Below are 21401 nucleotides of genomic sequence, written 5' to 3' on the forward strand. Positions count from 1 at the left end.
TTAGACTCTACATGGTAAAGAAACTCTCCCTCCCTTTATCTGAAAAGAGTGGTGAGGGGTCATTCAGAACTCAGATCACAGGATCACACTACCGTTGGGGTTGTGAGAGACTTACGAAATCATCTAGTCCAACACCCTGCTCAAAAAAGAGTTAACTACAGCAGGTTACCTTAGCATCTCATCAAGTCAGGTTTTGAGCATCTCCAAGGACAGAGACTCCATCACCTTCTGAGCAATATGTTCAAGTGTTTGATCTTCCTAGCAGTAAAAAAGTGTTTTGTTATGTTTAAGCGGTCCTGCCTGTGTATTAGTTTGTGCCCATCACCTGGCCTATCACTGGATACCGAGAAAAGTTTTACACCGTCTTCTTTACTCCCCCTTATCAGACACCTTTTTATATGCACTGGTAAGATTCACACACATGCACCCCCTCCTGAAATTTATCTCTGCTGTGCTGAACAACCTCAGCTCTCCCATCCTCCCCTCATATTTACTGGGGAGCTAGAATTGGACACAGACTTCCAGGTGTGCCCTCATTAGTGCTGGGAAGAGAGGATCACCTCCCTCAACTTGCTGGGAATACTTCCTACTGCCACCCAAGATACTGTTAGCTTTCTTTGCTTCAAGGCTACAGTGGTGCCTCACAGTCAGCTTATTGACCACCAAGACCTCAGAGTCCTCTTCTGCAACCCTGTTTCACAGCCATTCAGCCCTCAGCCTGTAGTGGTACATGGGGTTATTCCTCTCCACATGCAGATCTTGTTATTTCCCCTTCTTGTACTTCATAGTGTTCCTGTCAGCACAACCAAACTTAAGAGCTGACATTACAGGAGGCAATAAACCAAAACAGGGGCTTTGGATGCAGCATATTTGTCCAAAAATCCGATTTCAAAATCTGGGTAAGAAAAAATTTCTCTGTGCAAAAGGGATTTTGCAACTAACATACAAAGATAATTTTTTAAATCTTTCAAAGGCATATAAAGGTTAAATCCAGAAAAAAAAAAAAAGGATTTAGCTAAATGATTGTACTGCGTGCTACAGATTATTTTGAGACATTTCAATACTGTAAAGTGTGCAAAACATATAGCTAAGAGGTGATTTTACTATATTACAAATCATTTGTTTAATTATACATGTATTCATTCATTCTTTAGTCTTATTTCTGGTACACACTGAAGCACTAGGCAGGCTTAGTAGGTATTTTTTCATTACACAATGGTTAAATAATTAAAAGTGTTTGACCTGTGTGTCTATTACTACTGATTCTACTAAAGAAGTACCTAATTTTCCTTGTAGAACCAGATCTACATCACTCTACTTAGGCGAACTACAAACCAAACAAAAATCAAAGTCCAAAAGCGTTACAATCAAAGCATGTAACAACAGAAAATAGCTGTTGCTGAGGCAACTTCATTATTTTTTTTTTAACAAATGAATTAGAAAAATGACCATTCAGTCACTAATCACATCCTGGCTGGTAACTTCTTAAGCTGCTCTAAAATAACCAGTTTAGATCATCTGCTTGCATCCTATGTGGCCTTTGGCAGCTATGCTGTTGGATTCTTGTCCCAAGGAGCTCAAGGACTAAAGCTTTTGAGTTCGCAATTTTAGGTGACAGGTCTTTTTTTTTCCCTAATGTTTGATCTAAACCTCCCAAGCTGCTGTATGTGACCACTGTCATTTGTTACATCCTCTGGCGCCAGCAAAAATTCCAATGTTGTGAAGTTTGTCCTTCAAACAGTTGCAGGCTGCTATCTGATCAACCCTAAGCCTCCTCTTCTCCAGAGTAAACAAAGTCAGCTCAGCTTCTCCTTATAATTAATGTACAGGCACAATCCCGTAGTATTTTGATGGGACACATACAACAGTTTTTGTCTATCTTTGAAATAATTCCTGCTGAACATTTTAAACAGTAGAGTGCTAGGACCCTGGAATTTCATCACAAACCCCATATAAACTCATTTGAAAGCAGGAGTTGCAGAAGTGTTCTCCTCATGCATTTAGAAAAAAATTTCCATTTCTATTAAACTGATGAAATCTTAGCAATTTAAATCTCCTCGTAGCCTACTGTGAGCATGAGAAATCTCTAAGCACAATCTTGCATCAAATATTTTAAGTTAAAATGTTCTTTTTTTGGTCTAGTACAATTAATATTAGAAAGCAACAATGAACAAGCATGGGCCAAAAAAAGGACGAAAGTCACAGGTAAAATACATATTTAGACCAGAATAGTCCAATTACAAAATACACATTGTGTTCATTTAATGAAATGGGCATGGATTAATATATCTATGCAGACATAATGGACAGTAAAATTACCCTTCTGAGAACTAGCTAATTTAAGTCACAAGCCGATATGAACAGCTGCCAAAAATGTGCGGGGCGTTAACAACCAAACAATGCTCTGTAACCTTCAAATGTATGCTCTTTTCACACATTTCTATCTAAGCTTTTGCTCCCCTGATAAAGCTCTATTGACATATACCTTTAATAAAATATTGCTGTAAGAATTCATGCAACGAAGGTAGAGGAATGTCTACAACTAATATTCTCCTTTCTCATGAGCAAGATGAAGCAAAAATGAATCACAGATTCACAGAAATAAATAACAGAGCATAATTTTGGTCAAATGTCTGTTCACTGCCAGAGCTTGTTTTTCAAGTTGTAAGGTTTGATGCCCTTTGTCTATTTTAAAGGAACTTCCAAAAAGGTAACATTGAAGCAATTTTTTCAACTGGTGACAATATATATGGGAAACAGCCCCTCCATTTTTGCAAAAGCAAATTTGTTGTCGATTGTTCAACACACATACCCAAGTTAACATAAGCATGTGCAAAAACCACTTTTTTCCATGAATGTAGGGTACACTATTCCTCTTGAAGTAGCTCATGTTAAACTAGCTTTTTTTTGCAACCCTTCCTTTTCCCATATTTTTTGAAAAAGAGCAGAGAGGACTGTGATTGCTGTGATACTGAAGGCTGTTTCACTTATGTAGATGCACAGCGTGTATCAAATTTCAAATTTCTCAGTAATTACTCCTAGAGAGCACGATATATAAAAAGCTAACCTAATTGCTCTTTAGCTTCAAATGGAGACAGGTATGCCACTAAGGCATATTTTTTAAAATCCCAGTAAGATGTATAGTAATAAAAACATGGAAGTTTATTGACATTAAGAAGTATCCTCATATCAGTTTTGTTAACAGTTACACTGCAATATTTATTCCATTCATTGCTCTTGAACAATCATATGTAAATAAGCAGATACACAACTTTTCATACTCTGATTTGCAGTAAAAATGGTAAAACATGAACTGTTCCTATGTAACAAAAGTTACAATAATTTATTTTTATATCAAAATAAAATGTCAGATTTGGGGTACAGATACTTCAAGCAGCAGAGCACCACAGGAAATAAAGAGCATGCTAACTAGATCTGCATGCTATTTCTGGTGCACTGCTGTCATGATGAAGCCTCACCACTTCCACTTCTGATTCATCCAACATAATTTCAGTGATCTTAATGCAAAGCTGCATGTGTTCAAAAACACAGCTTTAATTACTGATATTTAATATTTAGGTAAAATTCTACCCTTAGAGATATTACTTGCTATAATAAAATTTTATAAAAGCCACAAATATTTTCTTGTTACTAAGAAGCAACACCAGCTCTGTAAATTATGTTTCACTTCATTTTAAAAGCTTTTTTTAAGTTGAAAGGACAGTTTCAAGGTTTTTTTCCAGTTGAAGCCAAACACACAGGTGAGGCATCTGAGAAAAAAAATCTAGGTAAAACTTTCTACTAATTCAATTATTTTAATCTGTATGAAAGAATACACTCATGCTTTCAGTTTATGCTACCTGAGATGATTTAGCAGAGGCTGTAGTCGCTCGTCAGACTGTATGGAAGGCAGCGATCGTGCTGTTAACTAGAAGAGAACAGAAGTTCAATTACAAAAAAATAACTTAAAAGTATTGATAGCACAAAGCAGGAATGACGTAACAATTCACTCTGCGTTGCTGCAACTTTACACAACATTGGGTAAGATGTACTTCCCCCTATTAAAAATAAATAATCATGACCTTACTGAACCTGAAATTAGCAGAAAGATTTACAATATAACAAAGTCAAACAGTGAAAAAAAAATCTTAAATTACAATGTTATCTGAATTAAGTAAGAGATCTGAGAAACAAATTAAGTGGAAATCTTGATGTTAACTTAAATTTGACAACTCCATGTAGACAATATCAATTATACCATAGCTTAATCAGTAATAACAAATAAGTAGAAAATTATTTCATTAGGTAAAAAATACGACCGACATGGTTCTGTGGATACAGACTTCACAGAAGCCTTCTCAAAGTGACATTATGTCACCATGTTTCTGTAAAGTCACATTAAGGTTACACTAATTTTAACAGGGAAAGCTGCTAACACTGCATCCTTGCTGGACATTTTACAGTGTTTTTTTGCAGGAATGTTTCTGCAATCAATCAGAAACAAACTTCGCTTAGATTTGAACTAAAGCAGGATCTGACCTGGGAAGACAGAGGAAGGGGAAACTCCTATCACTTGCGGTAACATGCAAACCACAGCTTTTCCTTAAATTCTTCAAACCTGCGGTTAAAGGGCCTGATATGAACAATTAATCTTCATCGAAGACTAATAGCAAGCCTGTTTTCAGGAATTTAAAATCTATTTATCTAACAAACTAACTCCAGCAAAAAAACAGAGGTGATATTAACTGCTTTGCTCCACAAACCAATAAATTCTTAGATGATGATTAACAATCATCATGCTGTACATCTACTAGAAGCAGTCTTCCTTTTTACACTTCTGACTGTGGTCTATTTGTTCCCATTAAATGCATAACACAGCTGAGTACGAGCCTGCACAGTAGTGAAGTGCAAAAGGGAGATAAAATAAAAGATAAATGGAAACAAAGATATGAGTAAAATATAATGCTCTAATAGTATCTGAAGCAGTAACAAAACCTAAGTATGGAATTAGAAATTATCTTCTGTGGAATTAAACAAAACTATGTTTTAAGCTGGTGACTCAACGCTACTTAACCTATTCCTATCTCTTGAATTTTTTGAAAGAGAGACTACATTTAAGAGATACCTATTCAACATTACTAGGCACTACATTTTTTCCAACTAACTCTTCAATACTAGACAAGCTTTATTCAAATATGTGTTTGGCCTGCAGCGTTTTAACTTGTTTTCCAGATGTAACCACTTCACAGAGTATCAGTGTCCATATAACTTAAACCAGACTTACTTTTTTTTTTTGACAGCACAGTAGCCATGACATACCTGAGATTTAGAAATACAGATCCCAGCTTTCCCCACCTCTACCCCCAGCTCACCTCTCATTGCCCCATCCCTCTGAATATATCCAAAACATGAGAGATGAAAGCAAAATATTTTCTGTGAAAGTGGTTTACTTAATTCAGGATTTTTCTCCTTATCTCTAGTCTACCTAGATTAGCTAAGCTTCTGGAGTATCTGCTTTATCAAAAGAAAAAACAACTTCAAGGAGATTCTATGAAAACATTTGGGAGGCTTTCCTCCCGTAATCCCCATTTTAAGATTCAGAACAGGTTAAAAATAATGCTATAGAAACATCTTAGTTGTGCTTACTTAAGGACTGGGTCATAACCTTCACTATATTATTATAGATACACTACACATATAAAAGTACTCTTTATATACTTATAGTATTTAGGAACAACACAAGCCATGCACATACCCAGCATGATTACAGCAAATAACAGGCCTTTCAGTTCCCCTTACATTGAGTCCAACTACAAGTATTTCTCAGTGCATATAATCAAGCCCATGCTGTTATTTAAAAAGGGAGACTCTACTATATATTGACATATTATCTCAAACATAAATCTCCCAGGTTTGTTTTTTTTTTCCCACTGTAATCTGATTGTCTACAGAGATGAACACCAGTTTGATGTATCTTTTATTCCAAAATACATCCTAAATGGGGGAATTATTAGTCAGGAAAGGCTTCTGACTAGTATTGCTGATGAGTACAAGTTGTATAAATTTAAAACAATTTCATATTCAACAAAACCTGAATTTTAGCCCGTAATTGCCTAAAAAGTAGTACTAAAGCATATGAACTCTCCAGTAAGTCGGCTTATTTTTCTCTTTCATTGTAATGCACTAGGCACCAAAATAATTGCCTTACATTAAATTTAAAATAAAATTCCTAGAAAAGTTTTGTACTTCTGAGAAATTCTTAATATTAGGTGGTGGGTTGAAACCTGATGATCTTTAAGGTCCCTTCCAACCTTAACAATTCTATGATTCTATGATTGCTTTATTTTACTCTTTTTATTTTAAGATAATTCAGAATTATAACCTTATGTGGACTTCAAAACTGCGCAATTCTGCGGCCATCACTAAGAAGTCATGAGATTCACATACCACCAGAACTCAAGAATTCAATGAAATTACATTTCAGAGATAAGCCTCAAACAACCAACTAAGTTGCAGACTGCCTCATACCAACAAAAACTGATTGATTTTGAAACATCAGCTATCTTGTTAATGTTGTAAGAAAATGTCACAATGCAAATGTTATGCAGCTGAGGAACCTGAAATAAGAGAACAGCGTTTGCATGCTGGTATGCTGCTGTACCTAGGCACCTGACATTTTAGCACTGATCAATTTCCTTTTGAAAAAAAGTTGGATTTTAACCTTTCACAGCATGTTACAAATCTCCAGTGTTGTACAAAATTAATAAGTAATTTTTTGCCAAGGCATTCTAAGCTATTAAAAGTTGTTTCAGCAGCATTTACACTGAAATAAGCTCAATAAAAACAAAGAAAACTGCATTACATTTATTCCATGTTAAGGAATTATTATTATTCCATGTTAATTCCATTTTTTGTAATAAGCCCATATAACTTATTACATAAAGCATTTAGATTCTTTTCATACAGCACCACCAAAAGTATGGGAGAAAGGGAATCAAGAACACAGATTGGCATTACTGGGCTTTTAGTACAAATATAACAACTCAGTGACATTTCCAAAGGACAGGAAAAAATTTCCCTCATGATTCTCTAGTGGTTGATGTAAGCATCAATAAAAGACTGAAAATGGTATTGTGGGGTTTTTGTTTGTTTTGGTTTTGTCATGAAATAAAACTTCCCATTGCTCTCTTTCTGACACACCCCTCTCCACAATATACAATTCAGGAAAAAAAAAAAGCAGAACGCAAAGTGGTCCATATCTTAAGGAAAGCAAATCAGAGGAGAGACCTAACTCCTGCCTTATTTAAGGAAGGAAATTCAAGCCATAGTCTTAGCGCTGCCATTTTCTTTTTTTAGACTCTAAAGGTGAGAACATGACAGTTATTATCAATGTTGCTTAAATGCTATACCTAGAAATTTAAAAGTGATACATAAATTGCTTTATAAGGTATCCATCATAAATTATATATATTATACCTATATAATGTATAGTTACATTTAGTCTGTTAAGTCAAGCTGAAGAAAGGCAGATCTTACATAGCAGAAGAAACAAATTACCAGTTGTTTAGAACGTCTGTGCTAGCACGTCCTAGATATTTGCCTAAAACTTTAAGAACTGTGAAGAAACCAAACTCCACTAATTTCAGTTCCACATTTGTCAAATGCAGTCAGAATAATAATTAATGTTTTCCTGAGGCATTTTCTTTGGAAAGCAATTTCTTTCTTTTTTCCACTTTGAAATGTCTAGCTTCCATATTTACATTGAGGCATAAATAACATCCAGGTTGAAGACTGCTATTTAGTCTTTAAAGAAAAACTTCTCAATCATTAAACCTTGTTTAACTGGTAAGTGAACTTTTGCTGGTTTTGAATCATCATTACTTGTGGATATATTCCTTTCATTTGTATGTTAGGGTGAAACATGTAAATGAACCCATCTATTGTACTTTTTTGCATTCTAACAAAGTTGACAGTTACCAAGATGCTAATAAGATATTTTTTTCCTGAAAAACAGATTATTAATTCCATCTTTTTACAATAGTGCATAGTGTCTTTCAGGTTTTAATTGTGTGTAGGTTATGTATATAGGTAGCTCAGAAAGCTACCTTGTCAGCAAAATCCAAATGTTTTGTTAAATAATATTGCTTCTCATAATTGTGATGGTTCTTCAGTGACTTTATCAACTGTTTCACCACTGACTTGCCTTCTACCCATACCTTTCTAAACTTTTAATTTAGTCCTCAGTCTTCTTTGCATTTAGTTTCAGACAGCTAGTAATTTTAAAACTAAGTACTGTACTGGAACACTTATCTTCACAGTAAGCTGGAAAACGAAATGATTTACTCTATTCTGATACATACAAATATTTATTTATGTCTTCAATACTGCTCTTTGCTGCATGCAGATCTTTTGTTTCTTTTCAGGCATTATTTATGAACAAAAGCTTCTCAGTTTTGCTATCTTTCTCCCAGGTTCTCAGACTAAATATCGACTCCAGTACTCCAAGGCAACTTGGAATCTGTTCTTCAGTGCAACTATACCTTGGCTGCTTTAATTAACTTGCATCAATAGAGCGTTTGTTATTGGAAAGAGAGATCACTCAGACAGCAAATGTTTCCCCAAGGTTTTAATGTTATGATTTTGAAATTTCTCCCCCTCTTCCCTGAAATTAAGAAAAGCTCTGCATACTTTGGTAGAAGTTAGTAGCCAATGCCACACAAGAAACAACGAGCTAGAAAGCATAAAAGATTCATTATTGCTTCATTAAGCACCCTCAAAGTCACTGTCACAACTGCTTTAAGAACAACCATAACCATGCTACCAAAACTTCTCCAACGATGAAGACAATATGTAGTCAAAAAGATAACAAACAAGCATCTATTTACCTACCCAGTCCACTGGATTCAGATCTGATTTTCAATATTCATCATCACTACTAAATAGGGGTTTTAACTATTTTTCTACTATGTAGACCATCATAAAAATCTTGAGTTAAAAAGTTGTTGTGTGGCTACTAATCTTCACAAACCTTATCACTAAAGTCTTATGTAATTCAGAAGGTACTACAGGAAAAAAAATACATCAGCCACCATGTGAAAATCAGGTATTAGAAATCAGTTGTATTAAAGAACTTCAGAGAAGATATTTCATTTTCTTAACAGGATTTTTCTACTAGGAATTAAATACTCAGTCCACTTCTGGGCTCCCAAGGACAAGAGGTAGACTTCCTGGAGAGAGACCAGCATAGGGCCATGAAGATTAAGGGACTGGAGAATCTCTCATATGAGGAAAGGCTAAGGCAGGTGGAACCATTCAAGACTGGAGAAGGCTAAGGGGGGATCTTGCCAATGCATATAAATACTTGAATGAAAGGTGCAAAGGAGACGGAGCCAGGATCTTTTCAGTGGTGCCCTGTGACAGGACCAGAGGCAATGGGCACAAATTGAAACACAGGATGTTCCATCTGAACACAATGAAACATCCTTTTGCTGTGAGGGTGACCAAGCACTAGTGCAGGTTGCCCTGAGAGGCTGTAGAGACTCCATCCTTGGAGATACTCAAAACCTGCCCAGACAGTCCTGGGCAACCAGCTATAGATGATACTGCTTGTACTGGGGATGTTGGACCAGATGATCTCTAGAGGTCCCTTCCAACTTCAGCCATTCTGTGATTCTCTGAAAAACGACAGGAAATGAGAAAAATTCTGCTAGTCAGCATGCTAATCTCAACTGCCCAACTATCAAACATGGTTTGATATCATGATTCATGATTATTTAAACCCAAATACTCAACACGTAACACACATCTCCAGTACTAAATACTTCTGCACTACTACTAGCATTCCTGTTTTCCGTACAAGAACTTCCATTCTCTAAGCATCCTCAGAAGTCCACATTTTCATCTGCAATGTAGAGAAATTTTCAAAATTACTAGTGGTTAGCAATTAGACATGAATTGTAACAAGAGTGTTATATCCTTTTTCAGGAGTTATAAGAACAAAATAAAGTGATTCTTTAGAAATAATTTTACTCTTAGATTGCTTTCACAGAAAAATAATTCACACAAATCTTAAAAGCACTTGTTGTTAGGGACAAGGATTATTTACTGCAGTCAGCGCTGCCCAAGTCTACATTCCTATTCAGTCTTGAAACACTAGGATAAAGACCTTCACAAACAAGGAAAAAGGATCGTATTGCAAAATATTTTCTCTGCATAATGGGCTGATCAAATAATCTTATGACTTTTCTTCCTTGAGAAAGTTGCTTACAAATTAAATAAATTCAAGTGATCCCTAAGAATTACATACTTGATTTTTAGTCACAGTAAATGTAGAAAACATTTTATTACAACAGTCTGTGTGATGTCAACCTCTTAATTTCAAACCTCAAACAAAGGCATTTGAATTTCAGTGTCTTATTCTCTATGTGTGGTACTGCTTGGAAATTATAGTTTTGTTGCCAAGAGCTAGAAAATAACTATCTTATTAAAGAAAAAAGATATTTGGAATACTTTTGTTCAGTTATGCATATTTTTCAATATTACTGCTTTTTTAAGAAGTAAAAACAACTCTTGCCAACCTTTGAAAGAGTTTTTAGGCCTTAGCTTTTGATATGTTCAAGTACCAGTGATTACATTCTTACCTGTAGAGCAGAGAGCTAAAAACATGACAGGCCCTCACATTTATGCTGCTAAAAACTAGGATTAATCTGAGCCTACTTATCATCATTTTCAAGTATTTTACTTAATGGCAACTCTCAATTCCCTGCAACAGCAAAGACATTTCCCAAATATGTTTATGAGTTCATGTTTAAATATTTTAGTTCCAAAACAGAAAGGACATTCATATTTAGGAAAACCTCTAGCAACTCCAACAATGTGCAATTTTTTTATTTCTTTCTAAAATATTTATTTTTTTAGTTTGTATTTATTAGAAACATTTTAATTCTGAAACACTGATATAACAGCACTTCCTCCAGGACTCAAGTTCTTGAATCAGAATGCTAAGACTTAAAAAAAACCTACTTAATTATAAAACATAATATTGTTGCCTTATATTAGTTGTCCAAAATGATATCCTCATCCTACACATGCTCTTGTAAGTAAGCCTCCTAATAGACTCAAATACATATTTAACAGAAAACACCCTGGACCTGAAGTCCAGTGACCCTTTAAGAAGACAGGCAATTGCATAGGGAAGTATACATAAAGACCTACCTGAACAGAATCTTACTTGCTGTCACCATTTGACTCAGGTCTGACAACAATGCTCTCAGTCCCCTCCCTCTCCCACCCAGATAGGGAAGGAGAGAGAAAAAGAGAGAGACTTTGCTGGACTGAAAACTAAACTACACAGTTTTAATTAAACACTAATGATAGAAGAAAATATATACAATTATATACAAATATGTTCACATATGAGCAAAAGCCTCTCGCCTCCCGCCAACCCCAGCAACTCCCACCACACTCCCCTGAGCTGGAACAGTCCTGAGAAATTTCGGAGCTGCTGCTGGAGAAGAGCAGAGAGTGATGAGGGTCAGGAGAGCTCAAGCCTAAGGGTCGATGGTGCTGGATGGAAGGAGTCCTCCCCGGACACCAGCCATGGACGGAAGAGAAGGGAAGAAGAAGCAGGAAGGAAGTTGCCTTCTGTGATCTCTGACCTTCCTCTGAGCTTACACAGATATATGGAATGGAATACCTCTGGCCAATTTTACTGTATGTCTATCTCAGCCTCCTACAGGGGGGTCACAGATCTCCCCGTAGTGTCTGAGCGGGCAGAGTAAAGATGTGACCTTGAAGACCCAACAGGTAGAAAAACATTCCACTGTCTTATCAGCTTTAGTTAGAACACACTGTTGCTAGTTAAAAGAAAGCTTACTGAAGGAAAAAAAAAAAAAAAAATCAGTAAAAAGGAAAATTGGCTTAATCCTGGCTCAAACCAGGACACTTGTGTGTTAGCAAATTCATTCCTAACTAGAATATAAAGGCAATTTAGCCTTCTCCTAAAGATGAATACTATGAAAAAGCATTACCTCTAAAATCATTGAGACATTGTATCTTTCTGTCTCCATGCCCCCTCTGGACAATAACTCAGCTTCACTGACAAAGACAAACTCGTTTTCAACTAATTTAGGTCTAGAAAATGAAAAGATAAGTAAATACCAGGACAACTGTTTTGTACATTTCTCCCAGAGTAAAAGAGGCTAGAGTGATCCTTCTACTTACACTCATCTTTAAGTGTTAGAATTAATAACCTTTGCTTGTCTTAGCCAATCTCACCACATCTGATGGAGAAAAGAATTGGAAGACACCAAGTACTAACAAGTTTCACAGGAAAATACTAGGTGAGAGTCACTATTAAGTATCAGAAAGCAAAACACTACCAAAAAATAACGAACTGTATCAAATGGGAAAATGTGTTATAACAATTACAAGAGAATTTTCAGAGGTTTCAGTTTGTTAAAATCTAAAATATCCAAACAACAAAATAATAACTGGAAGCTAGCCACCCGCTCAGAAAAGAAGGTAAATTAAAAGATTAGCAGAAAATATAGAACAATTAGCTAGTAACTGAGGTGTGACTACTACTTTTCAAGGACAGATTTCAAGAACAGGTCACTAGTAAAATATCAGAGGGCACTATTTTAGGACCATGACACCCATCAGCCTGCATTTTTTTTGTAACTACTGGTCATCTGGCAAAAAATCTCAATGCTGCTATTAGCTAATGCATCTGATTTATTGTGAGATGACTAATGAAATAATTAGACACTGAACAAAAAAATGCACATAATGACTTAAGTATAAGGGTTGAAATAGAGTTCAGGAACCAAGAGTTTACAGGACTGAAACATATAAGTAGCTGTGTGAAGCCAGCTGAACATGCAGAAGAACAATACTCAACCTAAAGCAGTGCCAAACAACGTATCACTACTGCATTTCAGGAAAGAAGCTCCTTTACACTTATGTCCTCAAATAAAGGTGCCATTAAAAAAACTTTTTACAAGGAACATACTCCCGAAGCATTACTCTTTGAACAGATCCAGTATCCATTTTTTTAAGTGAGACCAACATTTTGTAAGGCAAAACCTGTGAGTAAATATCCTCTGTATTCTTTCCATTATTCTAGCATTCTTCAAACGACAACTTATGATCAACTAGGAACAATGAAAATATACAACAGGTATGGGCGAAGTATCTGATGGCAAAAAACAGCAGAAGTTTGGTTCCTCTTGAATTACAGAAGTACACCACCCTTGGGGTAGAGGAGAACAGGATGTTATTACTACCAACAGAGCACCAGAGCCTTCAATTACCAGCTGAAGTGCTTATATTAGCCAAGGAACTCCTGCTGCTAGCATCAAATCTGTTGCACTGTTCAGTTGAGTAATTATAAAGCCCTAAAGGATTTAAGCTGCTTACAACTACTTGTAGCATGCTCTTGTGACATAAAATAACCTTTGTAGAGGACATACACAAAAATCTACATTCTACATAGTTCAGCAAAGCCATTGTTAAATATAGTATAAAAAATAAGCTCTATTTACAAGTTAGAAGTAAGTAGACACAAATTTAGGTCAGTCTTGTTCTGGGTAGTTTATCAACACAGCAATAGCAAATAACAACAAATAACTTGTCCATAAGAGTCAATTTACTGTTTATTTTGTCGACTGGTTTGGCACACACTTGGACACCAAGAAGGCTCCAGTGATCTTCTAACTAAACTGTGACCAGATGTGTTGAGTGACACTTTTTTTTTTAATGGTCATTAAATACTTTAAATTAAATACTTACTAAATTTCCTGAAACACACTAATGACAAGTCCTATTAAGCATATCTCCTATAACACTCAACATATGCCATTACCACTAGGACCATAAAAAGAGGGATTCCATATCTGCACAGGTCTTAAAACTTTAATTTCTCTTTTTACAGAATTTCTCAAATTATTATTGAAAATCATGTGAAATGCCACTCTCCATTTTACATAACTAAAGTAGCTTCTTTTCACACTAACTTGTGACCTCATCAAAACTAAGCGTATACAGAATATTCAAGCAGGAGAAAAATTATCTGGGACAAGGATAATGAGGTTACTGAGGTTGGGAAAGCAAAGTTGTTTTCAAATATGTACAAGAGACAATGGAAGAGATTAGGAGAAAACAGAAAACAGCTCTGATAAAATGTCAAAGTAATCAGTCACCTAGAGCCTATACATGACATTGTTTCAGGAAGCAAGGATTAATGGAAAATTATTTGTCTAAAGGATAATCTCTGTTCTTTACAGTCAACTGAGTAATTTAAAATGGAAGGGCACGTGAGCCCAAAAGTTAATGTATTTCTTTATTTAATTTCAAACTTTCTGCACCTAATGCCTGGAAGTAGAGATTGGAGCCTGGAACAGGCTGCCCAGAGAGGTTGTGGAGTCTCCTTTGCTGGAGACATTCAAAACCCACCCGGACAAGTTCTTGTGTGATGTGCTCTAGGTGATCCTCCTCTGGTAGGGGGGTTGGACTAGATGATCTTTCGAGGTCCCTTCCAACCCCTAAGATTCTGTGAAGTAGCACTCAGAAAATAAGACTTAAACTCTATTTGTCCAGCTCTGATTGATTAGATCATTCTCATATAAAGCAAGAAAATGAGGAAAGCACCAACAATTCTTACAGGGCAGGGGGGCAGCTTGCCTGAAAGACTTCACTTGTCTTGCTCTAATAGTTTAGGTATGCACAGGACAACAACTAAGAAGCACGAATGAACTCTTAACAGCTTTCATTCTTAGCACACACACATTTAGGTCAGAAAGGTAAAAACTGATACCACCCCAGGTAACAGCAGCAAGTGGGCTTACGATATGGAGGTTAAAAAGATAGCATCACCAACCAGGCCACTAACGACTTAGGCCAAGTGTCTAAATCAGAAAACAATAAATAAGTGAAAAACAGAAAACTAAACCATTCTCTCCATTCACCTTGTTGTTAGTGATGCAGATTTTGGTTTAGGAACGACACATTCCGAACTTCACCATTCAAACACCACAGTGACTGTTCAAAAACAGCAGTGACACATATTCTCAATTTTAATTAAATCAATAGTAAATTCAGTGACTACACTGACAGGTCTGTTTCATTTTCCTAAATTAATGTATTCTTTTTATTCAATAAAAAAAGCTTAAACATACACATTTAAAATGTATCTAGTCCACAGAACCCCTTTATTTAGCGACTATAAGCACTTAAATGCATTCTAAGGTACATAAAAATTAGCAATTAACTTTTTTTCTAAGCAAAAGAAATATTTTATGATGACTATCTTGCAAAATGTATTATATCTTCACTTTAACTCATACAATGCAGTTCTAGTGCTGGTTTAGAAACACTTTGTACACCAAAGACGTTTCACTCCATTTTACAGAGAAATCAAATTTCTCTTTCTAATTACAAATAATTAAGTAAGCATATTTGACACTGTCCTTCTTCAAGAAAGACCTCCAGTTTCATGGGTCTGTAGTCAGCAAGAGGCATAAAAAATCCTTTCAGGTACCCAAAGTATCTTCAGATATCTGATTTTTAGAAACAAATCCCTGTTTCTGAGCAGGTGCTTCCTCTGCAGGGCCTTCTAATCTAATGCTGCACATCTAGACCATAACAGTTGATTAAATTGTATCTTCCATACAATGCAGTGTGCAAGTATATACAGCACACTGAACTGCGACTCAGACTTCATAAACAAGGCTTATAAATGCAAGTACCTAACTGAAAAACACAGGAAAGAACTTTTATCACTAAGGCATCACTAAAATCTTACCGTTAGGATTTATAAATCAGAGGTCTAGTACTGAAGCAGTACCACCTCTCATTACTTTTATTAGTTTGAGAAAGACTGTTGCAAACTGAAGGAGGAAACTTTGTTACAGGAGGAAAAGAGCAAAACTAAGCTATAGAAGAAGTGCTGCTAACAGACAAACTACCTCAAAAAACGTGTCAAATATTTTTCAAGTCTATATTATTGCTTTACCTTGCCACAAGATCAGCCAACTGCAGAAGCAGATAAACACATTCCAAACTGACAGATTTTGTTACTCAAGTTTATTGCGTTTGCCTAGCCAGGTTTTGATGGGGAGAGGTAGGGGTCACTACCGGAGTGGCTTCTGTAAGAATCTCCTAGAAGATTTCCTATGTCCCACAGAGCCAACCCCAGCTGACTCCAAGACAAACCGACACAAGCCCATTAGTGACAGTGGTAGCATCTCTGGGATAACACAGTTAAGAAGGTGGGAGGGGAAAAGGCACAGGAGGTGCTCCAGGCTCCAAAGCAGACATTCCCCTGCAACCCAAGGTAGAAATCACGGGGAGGCAGGCTGTGCCCCTGCAGCCCATGGAAAGCTTCCAAACCCTAACATTCTGTGATTCTGTGAGCAGACATCCACAGACTCATGGAGGACCCCACACCAAACAGGTGGATGACCAAAGAAGGCTGTGACCCCAAGGGAAGCATGTACTAAAATCATTATGTTAGCATGGAAATGCATCTGTTACTTACTGCTTTCATCCACTCCTTGGTTATCAGTCACAGCATGACATAACACAGATATGGAGCTGAAGGTAACAGAGCCACACATAGCTCTCTGCAGCAGCAATAAGCTGCACAGCCACCACCTAAGTTTAACTTTTTTTTTTAAGGTTGTGACCCTACCAAGAGTGAGCAGTATGGTTCACTTATTTATTTCTTTACACGTAGGTCTCTGTAATAGACCTGTTTTTTGGGGTTTTTTTAAGCTTGCTGCAGAACTGGATTTGTTGCCAGGCAGGGAACATACAACAGAACATAAGACAGATCTGGCAATGAACAGAATGCAAATAGAACACAAGTCTGTGGGAAGTAAGATCACATTACTAACTCAAATGTAAACTGCCTTGGCTAAGCTGATTCCAAATCTTACTACTTGCTCAATGAAATAAAAAAGACCTGGTTTCTCTAATAGGTCTAAAGAAGGTGATAAAGAATTTAGAACACTAGACAGCTAAAAGACACAGGACATCAAACTCAGACTGCAGCAATGACTCACAAAAGTGAGGATGAGGATGGTCACTCTAAGAAGTAATCTGGCACCTTGGGTTTCCCCTATGACTGCTGCTGAGTAGAAGTGGAAGCTACATGAAGGGATTGAACAAGATACGGTTCAAGAAAAGCCAAATAAATTAAAATTAAGTGAGTTCAAGTGAAACTTCTAACATTGCTCTTGAGTACTATATGTAGAGAGAATTATGTCATATTCTTGCCTGCATGTTCAGGCATCAGAACAAGGAATGGTCACCATATCTGCTTACGATAATTTTGAACACCAAAACATGTGGTTGCATACGGGTATGTACACCCATACTGAATACTGAAATACATAAACAGATCAGTCTTATTACTGAACTCTCTTAAAAAAAAAAAAAGAAAAGCTGAGGATCACTCAAGGCATTAAGGTAACTTAAAATTAATAGACACATCTAAGGTAATTATTGTAGTATGTTGAACTGACAAGGCTTGACTGAAGTCAACTTCCACCAGCATGGCCATATTCACAACTTGAACTGACCCATGACCTGAGCTTCTTGACAAGTTTGCTCGGTTCCACAATAAAAGATGAGACTTTACAAGACCTTCCTCCAGACTATCTGTAAGGAAAAACGTAGTTGACAGGGATGAGAAGGATGCATAAACATCTCCCAGTTGCTGGTTCTGAAAGACATTGATGGATTTGCAACTAGTAACAAGGACTCCTGCTCCATCAAAATACCAAAACCAGTATCAGTGTGAGAATGTAAAAAGCACCTGCAAAGAACAACTAGACTTGAGAGATCTAGATAAGGACTAACATTTGTAAATTTCTTTATTCCTTCAATGAAAATAGAGATTGAGGCTATCCCAAGCTCTTTTAAAACTTGACAGTTGCCAACATGACCCAGTATAATACATTTAAAACTGAACATCTGCTGCAAACACTGTACATAAGATCCTTTCCTCCTTCCCTGATGATGTGTTGAAGATACGGGTCTATGGAGGTCAGATCAGTGAAAAAAACTGAACAGCTCAGAACTGGAGGTATGAATGTTACATCATCTCTTTGAAATCTTTTAGACATAACCTTGTGATATTAACTAAAGCTTGAAATATGTCCTTTCTGTAAGAAACCTGACATGCCATTTCATAGCTGTGCTTACAAGAATAAAAATTTGGGACAGGAAACAGTACCACTGTGACTCCAGAGCAACAGAAATAGTCTGTGCTCTTCATACAATATCAAATGCTGAACATCCCTCTAAATATCCAACTGGTAAAGTTATATCTGCAGTGATCCAATAAGCTACCTTAGCAAGAAAAACCAACCAGACACACATCTTAAAACATTCAAAGAATGCATAGAATAGTAGTCAGATTAAGGCTAGGTGCAATGAGTATGACCATATCAAGGCCAAGAACAAAGCTTTGAACACAAGACAATTCTTACAGCCAGACAACCACTGATGATGATGCACCTGCAGTATTTCAGGTTAGTGAAGGCTTGAGGGAACCTGAAAGGATGCTGAAGGAAAATGCCCAAGTAATAATCCAAGAAAGCAGAAAAGGAAAACAGAAGCAGAGTTTTTGAAGCAGATGAGTAGCAATAACACAGTTTTCCGTTTTACAGATGAGTCCAAATAGCATTATTTTCCAAGATCACAATTAGTTTGTAAATATTCTGAGACTCTGCTAAAGATGACACAAAGCTATTCATGTATATTATTATAAAAAGGAATAATAAGTGCCCACTTATTAAGAATACAATGACACTAGGAACAAATTAAGTAAGACACTAAGGAGAAGAAACCAACAACAGGAATTGTCCATAAAAATCAAAGCTAAACAGTCTCAACAATAATTTAGAGAAAAAATGTAACTACTCGTTTATGGTAAGATACTTGGTTTAGTTGATATTAAAACTTAGGGAATTAAGTCTACTGACTCAAAGATTAACCTATACAGCCATAACATCATTAAAAAAATGCATATTACCTCAGACACCATCAAATGCACCAGGAGGCATCTGCTGCTCCAGATTAAAAAACAGAATCAGCTACACATCACAAATACAAAAAAGACTGGTAACTGTGAATGATATATGCAAGCAATTCATGAGGCTACTGTTAAGACATCAACAGAATTTTTAAATGTTATTAATTTCTTAACTTCTGTTTATCAGTTCATACTGACAGATACCAGGAAATTAATCACAGAACTAAAAATTAATGGCATTTAGTGAAATCCTTATTTGCATTTGGTATATATTAAGAGAATAAAATCAACCTCATTTACATACTTTCTGCATTAGACCAAATACAACACATTTTTCTTCAGAATTAAGAACCCAATCTAATGTCTTCATCTCCTCCTTAAAGGAATACCACTGCTACACAGAAAGGCTGCACTCCACGCACATTTTCCCTGCACTACCTCGTTGAAGCACTCCTGCGGTGCCCTCTGATGGCCAAGGCCAGAAGATGCAGATATAACCTCAGGCCAATTAAGCACCAGGGGACACACACTGTAGGTATCATGGGTCAGAAAATAAGAACCATAAGAAAAATGAATTAACATTAAAATGCATTAATGATTTTAAGCAAGACTGGATGTAAGCAAGCCAGAATTTTGTCCCAAACCTCACTCAGTAACTCTGCTGACCAGAACTAAAACTGCCACCACAGCTTAAAAAGAGTTGGTTTATAAAACAAGAAATTGATAAAAGTTGCTCCAAACTCCTTACTCAGTGGCAAAATCTTCATTTAAACTGCAAGACAGAAGATGCGGAGCTGCAGCAATGTGGTGAGAAGGCTTATACATAGTGCTTAATTTTAGCATTTTGTCTGGGTTTTTAATCTGCTTTTCTGAAAGGGAAAGATTGCTCAAATTCAAGTCCAACATAAAAAATGATACTTTCATAGAGCTCTCTGATAAAAGCTGAATAAAGACTTCAGGAGAAAAAAATAAAATAGAAAAATACTGCAAAAGCTAACTTAAAAATTGACAAAATTACCTAACTCTGCACTTTCCACACTTTGTATTTTGCATCCTGAAAATATAGAAAATTCTTTAGTCCAATCATCCAGTCAATGCAGTATAATTGCAGCACCATTTCCAAGTAATACTAAAGCTACATCATTTAGTTATATTTGACAAGTGACAAGACACAGTATTTTAGCTTCAAAGAATATTGATACAAATTAGAGATAACAATTTCATATAAATACATGTTAGAGAGTAATTTTATGTGCCACTTTTTCTGTCCATCTTTACTGACAAAGTTTTTCAGGCATTTAAAACTTACAGACATTATTCAAGGAAGTGAAGAACTACCAAGTAGACAAAAAGGATTGAGTAAGGGATATACCACGAAATGTCCTCTCATGAAAGTCCATGGAACCTGATGGGATGTACCTAGGGGTGCTGAGGGAGCTGATGTTATGAGCCTGCTCTCTTTCATGCTGAAACACCACTGCAATCAGGAACAGCAAGTTTTGCACCTGTCTTCTGACAGAGCAGTAAGGATGACTGGGCAACAATCATTAGGATTTGTGAAAAGCCGTTTGGATCATTATAGTGACTGGAGACTAAAGATTACTGTACATCAAGGAGTTAGGGATTCCCTTAAGAGTAAACCCGAGTAGACACAGGCCTGGGCTGTACTATACTGCATGTATAACTTGGCTTCTGGTGTGCCACTCACATTCATTGGCTGCAGGACAAACCCAGGTGGCTAACTGTAATGAAGCAGCCTTTGGGCAAATCACACCATCAACTGAAACACCTGCATGTCCTTGTCTTCATTTAAAAGTGTGGCAAAAATTGCCACGTGAACATGTAGAAACAATTAATAGAAAATTCTAAGCAATGTTTCAGTCTGACTGTCTTTCTTACTGAGATCAAAACAAACCGGCAGTTTCCAATACAAAACAGTCATCAGGCTCAAGGGTAGCAGTTGATGTTTTGTACACTACCTGGAGGCCAGTTACAAGTGGAGCTCCTCAAGTGCATGTCCCGAGAGCTATGCTGTTTAATAACTTTACCAATTACCTAGAGGAGCCAAAATGCATCTTCATCAGGTTCATAAATGTGAGTGCAGGGAAGGCAGTGAATGCACTGAAGAGCAGTGCTGCCATTCAGGGTGATATGAACAGAGTGGAGGTCTGAGCTAATAAAAACCTAATGAAATGCACCAAGCACAACTGAAAAGTCCTCCACCTATGCAAAATAAATCCCTGCACTGGTACAGGATAGAGGCCAGTTCCTTGGGGAACAGCTCTTCTGGAAGACCTGAAGATCTGGTAAAAATAGCCTCCACTTTGTCAGTAAAGGCAGGCAGAAAACATACAGGGTAGAA

General features: G+C 36.6%; 1 protein-coding gene across 2 annotated transcripts in view; it reads right to left on the reverse strand.

The window, feature by feature from the left end:
- The window catches only part of PRIM2 (DNA primase subunit 2), an 88892-nt gene that overhangs the window by 34222 nt on the left and 33269 nt on the right, over positions 1-21401 (reverse strand). For both annotated transcript variants that reach the window (XM_051615321.1, XM_051615320.1), the window contains one exon: positions 3861-3928. In XM_051615321.1, coding sequence (XP_051471281.1) covers positions 3861-3928 — 68 coding nt within the window. The remainder of the gene's footprint in view (positions 1-3860; positions 3929-21401) is intronic.

The sequence above is a fragment of the Apus apus genome, chromosome 3 (assembly GCF_020740795.1).
Source record: "Apus apus isolate bApuApu2 chromosome 3, bApuApu2.pri.cur, whole genome shotgun sequence".
Lineage (NCBI taxonomy): Eukaryota > Metazoa > Chordata > Aves > Apodiformes > Apodidae > Apus > Apus apus.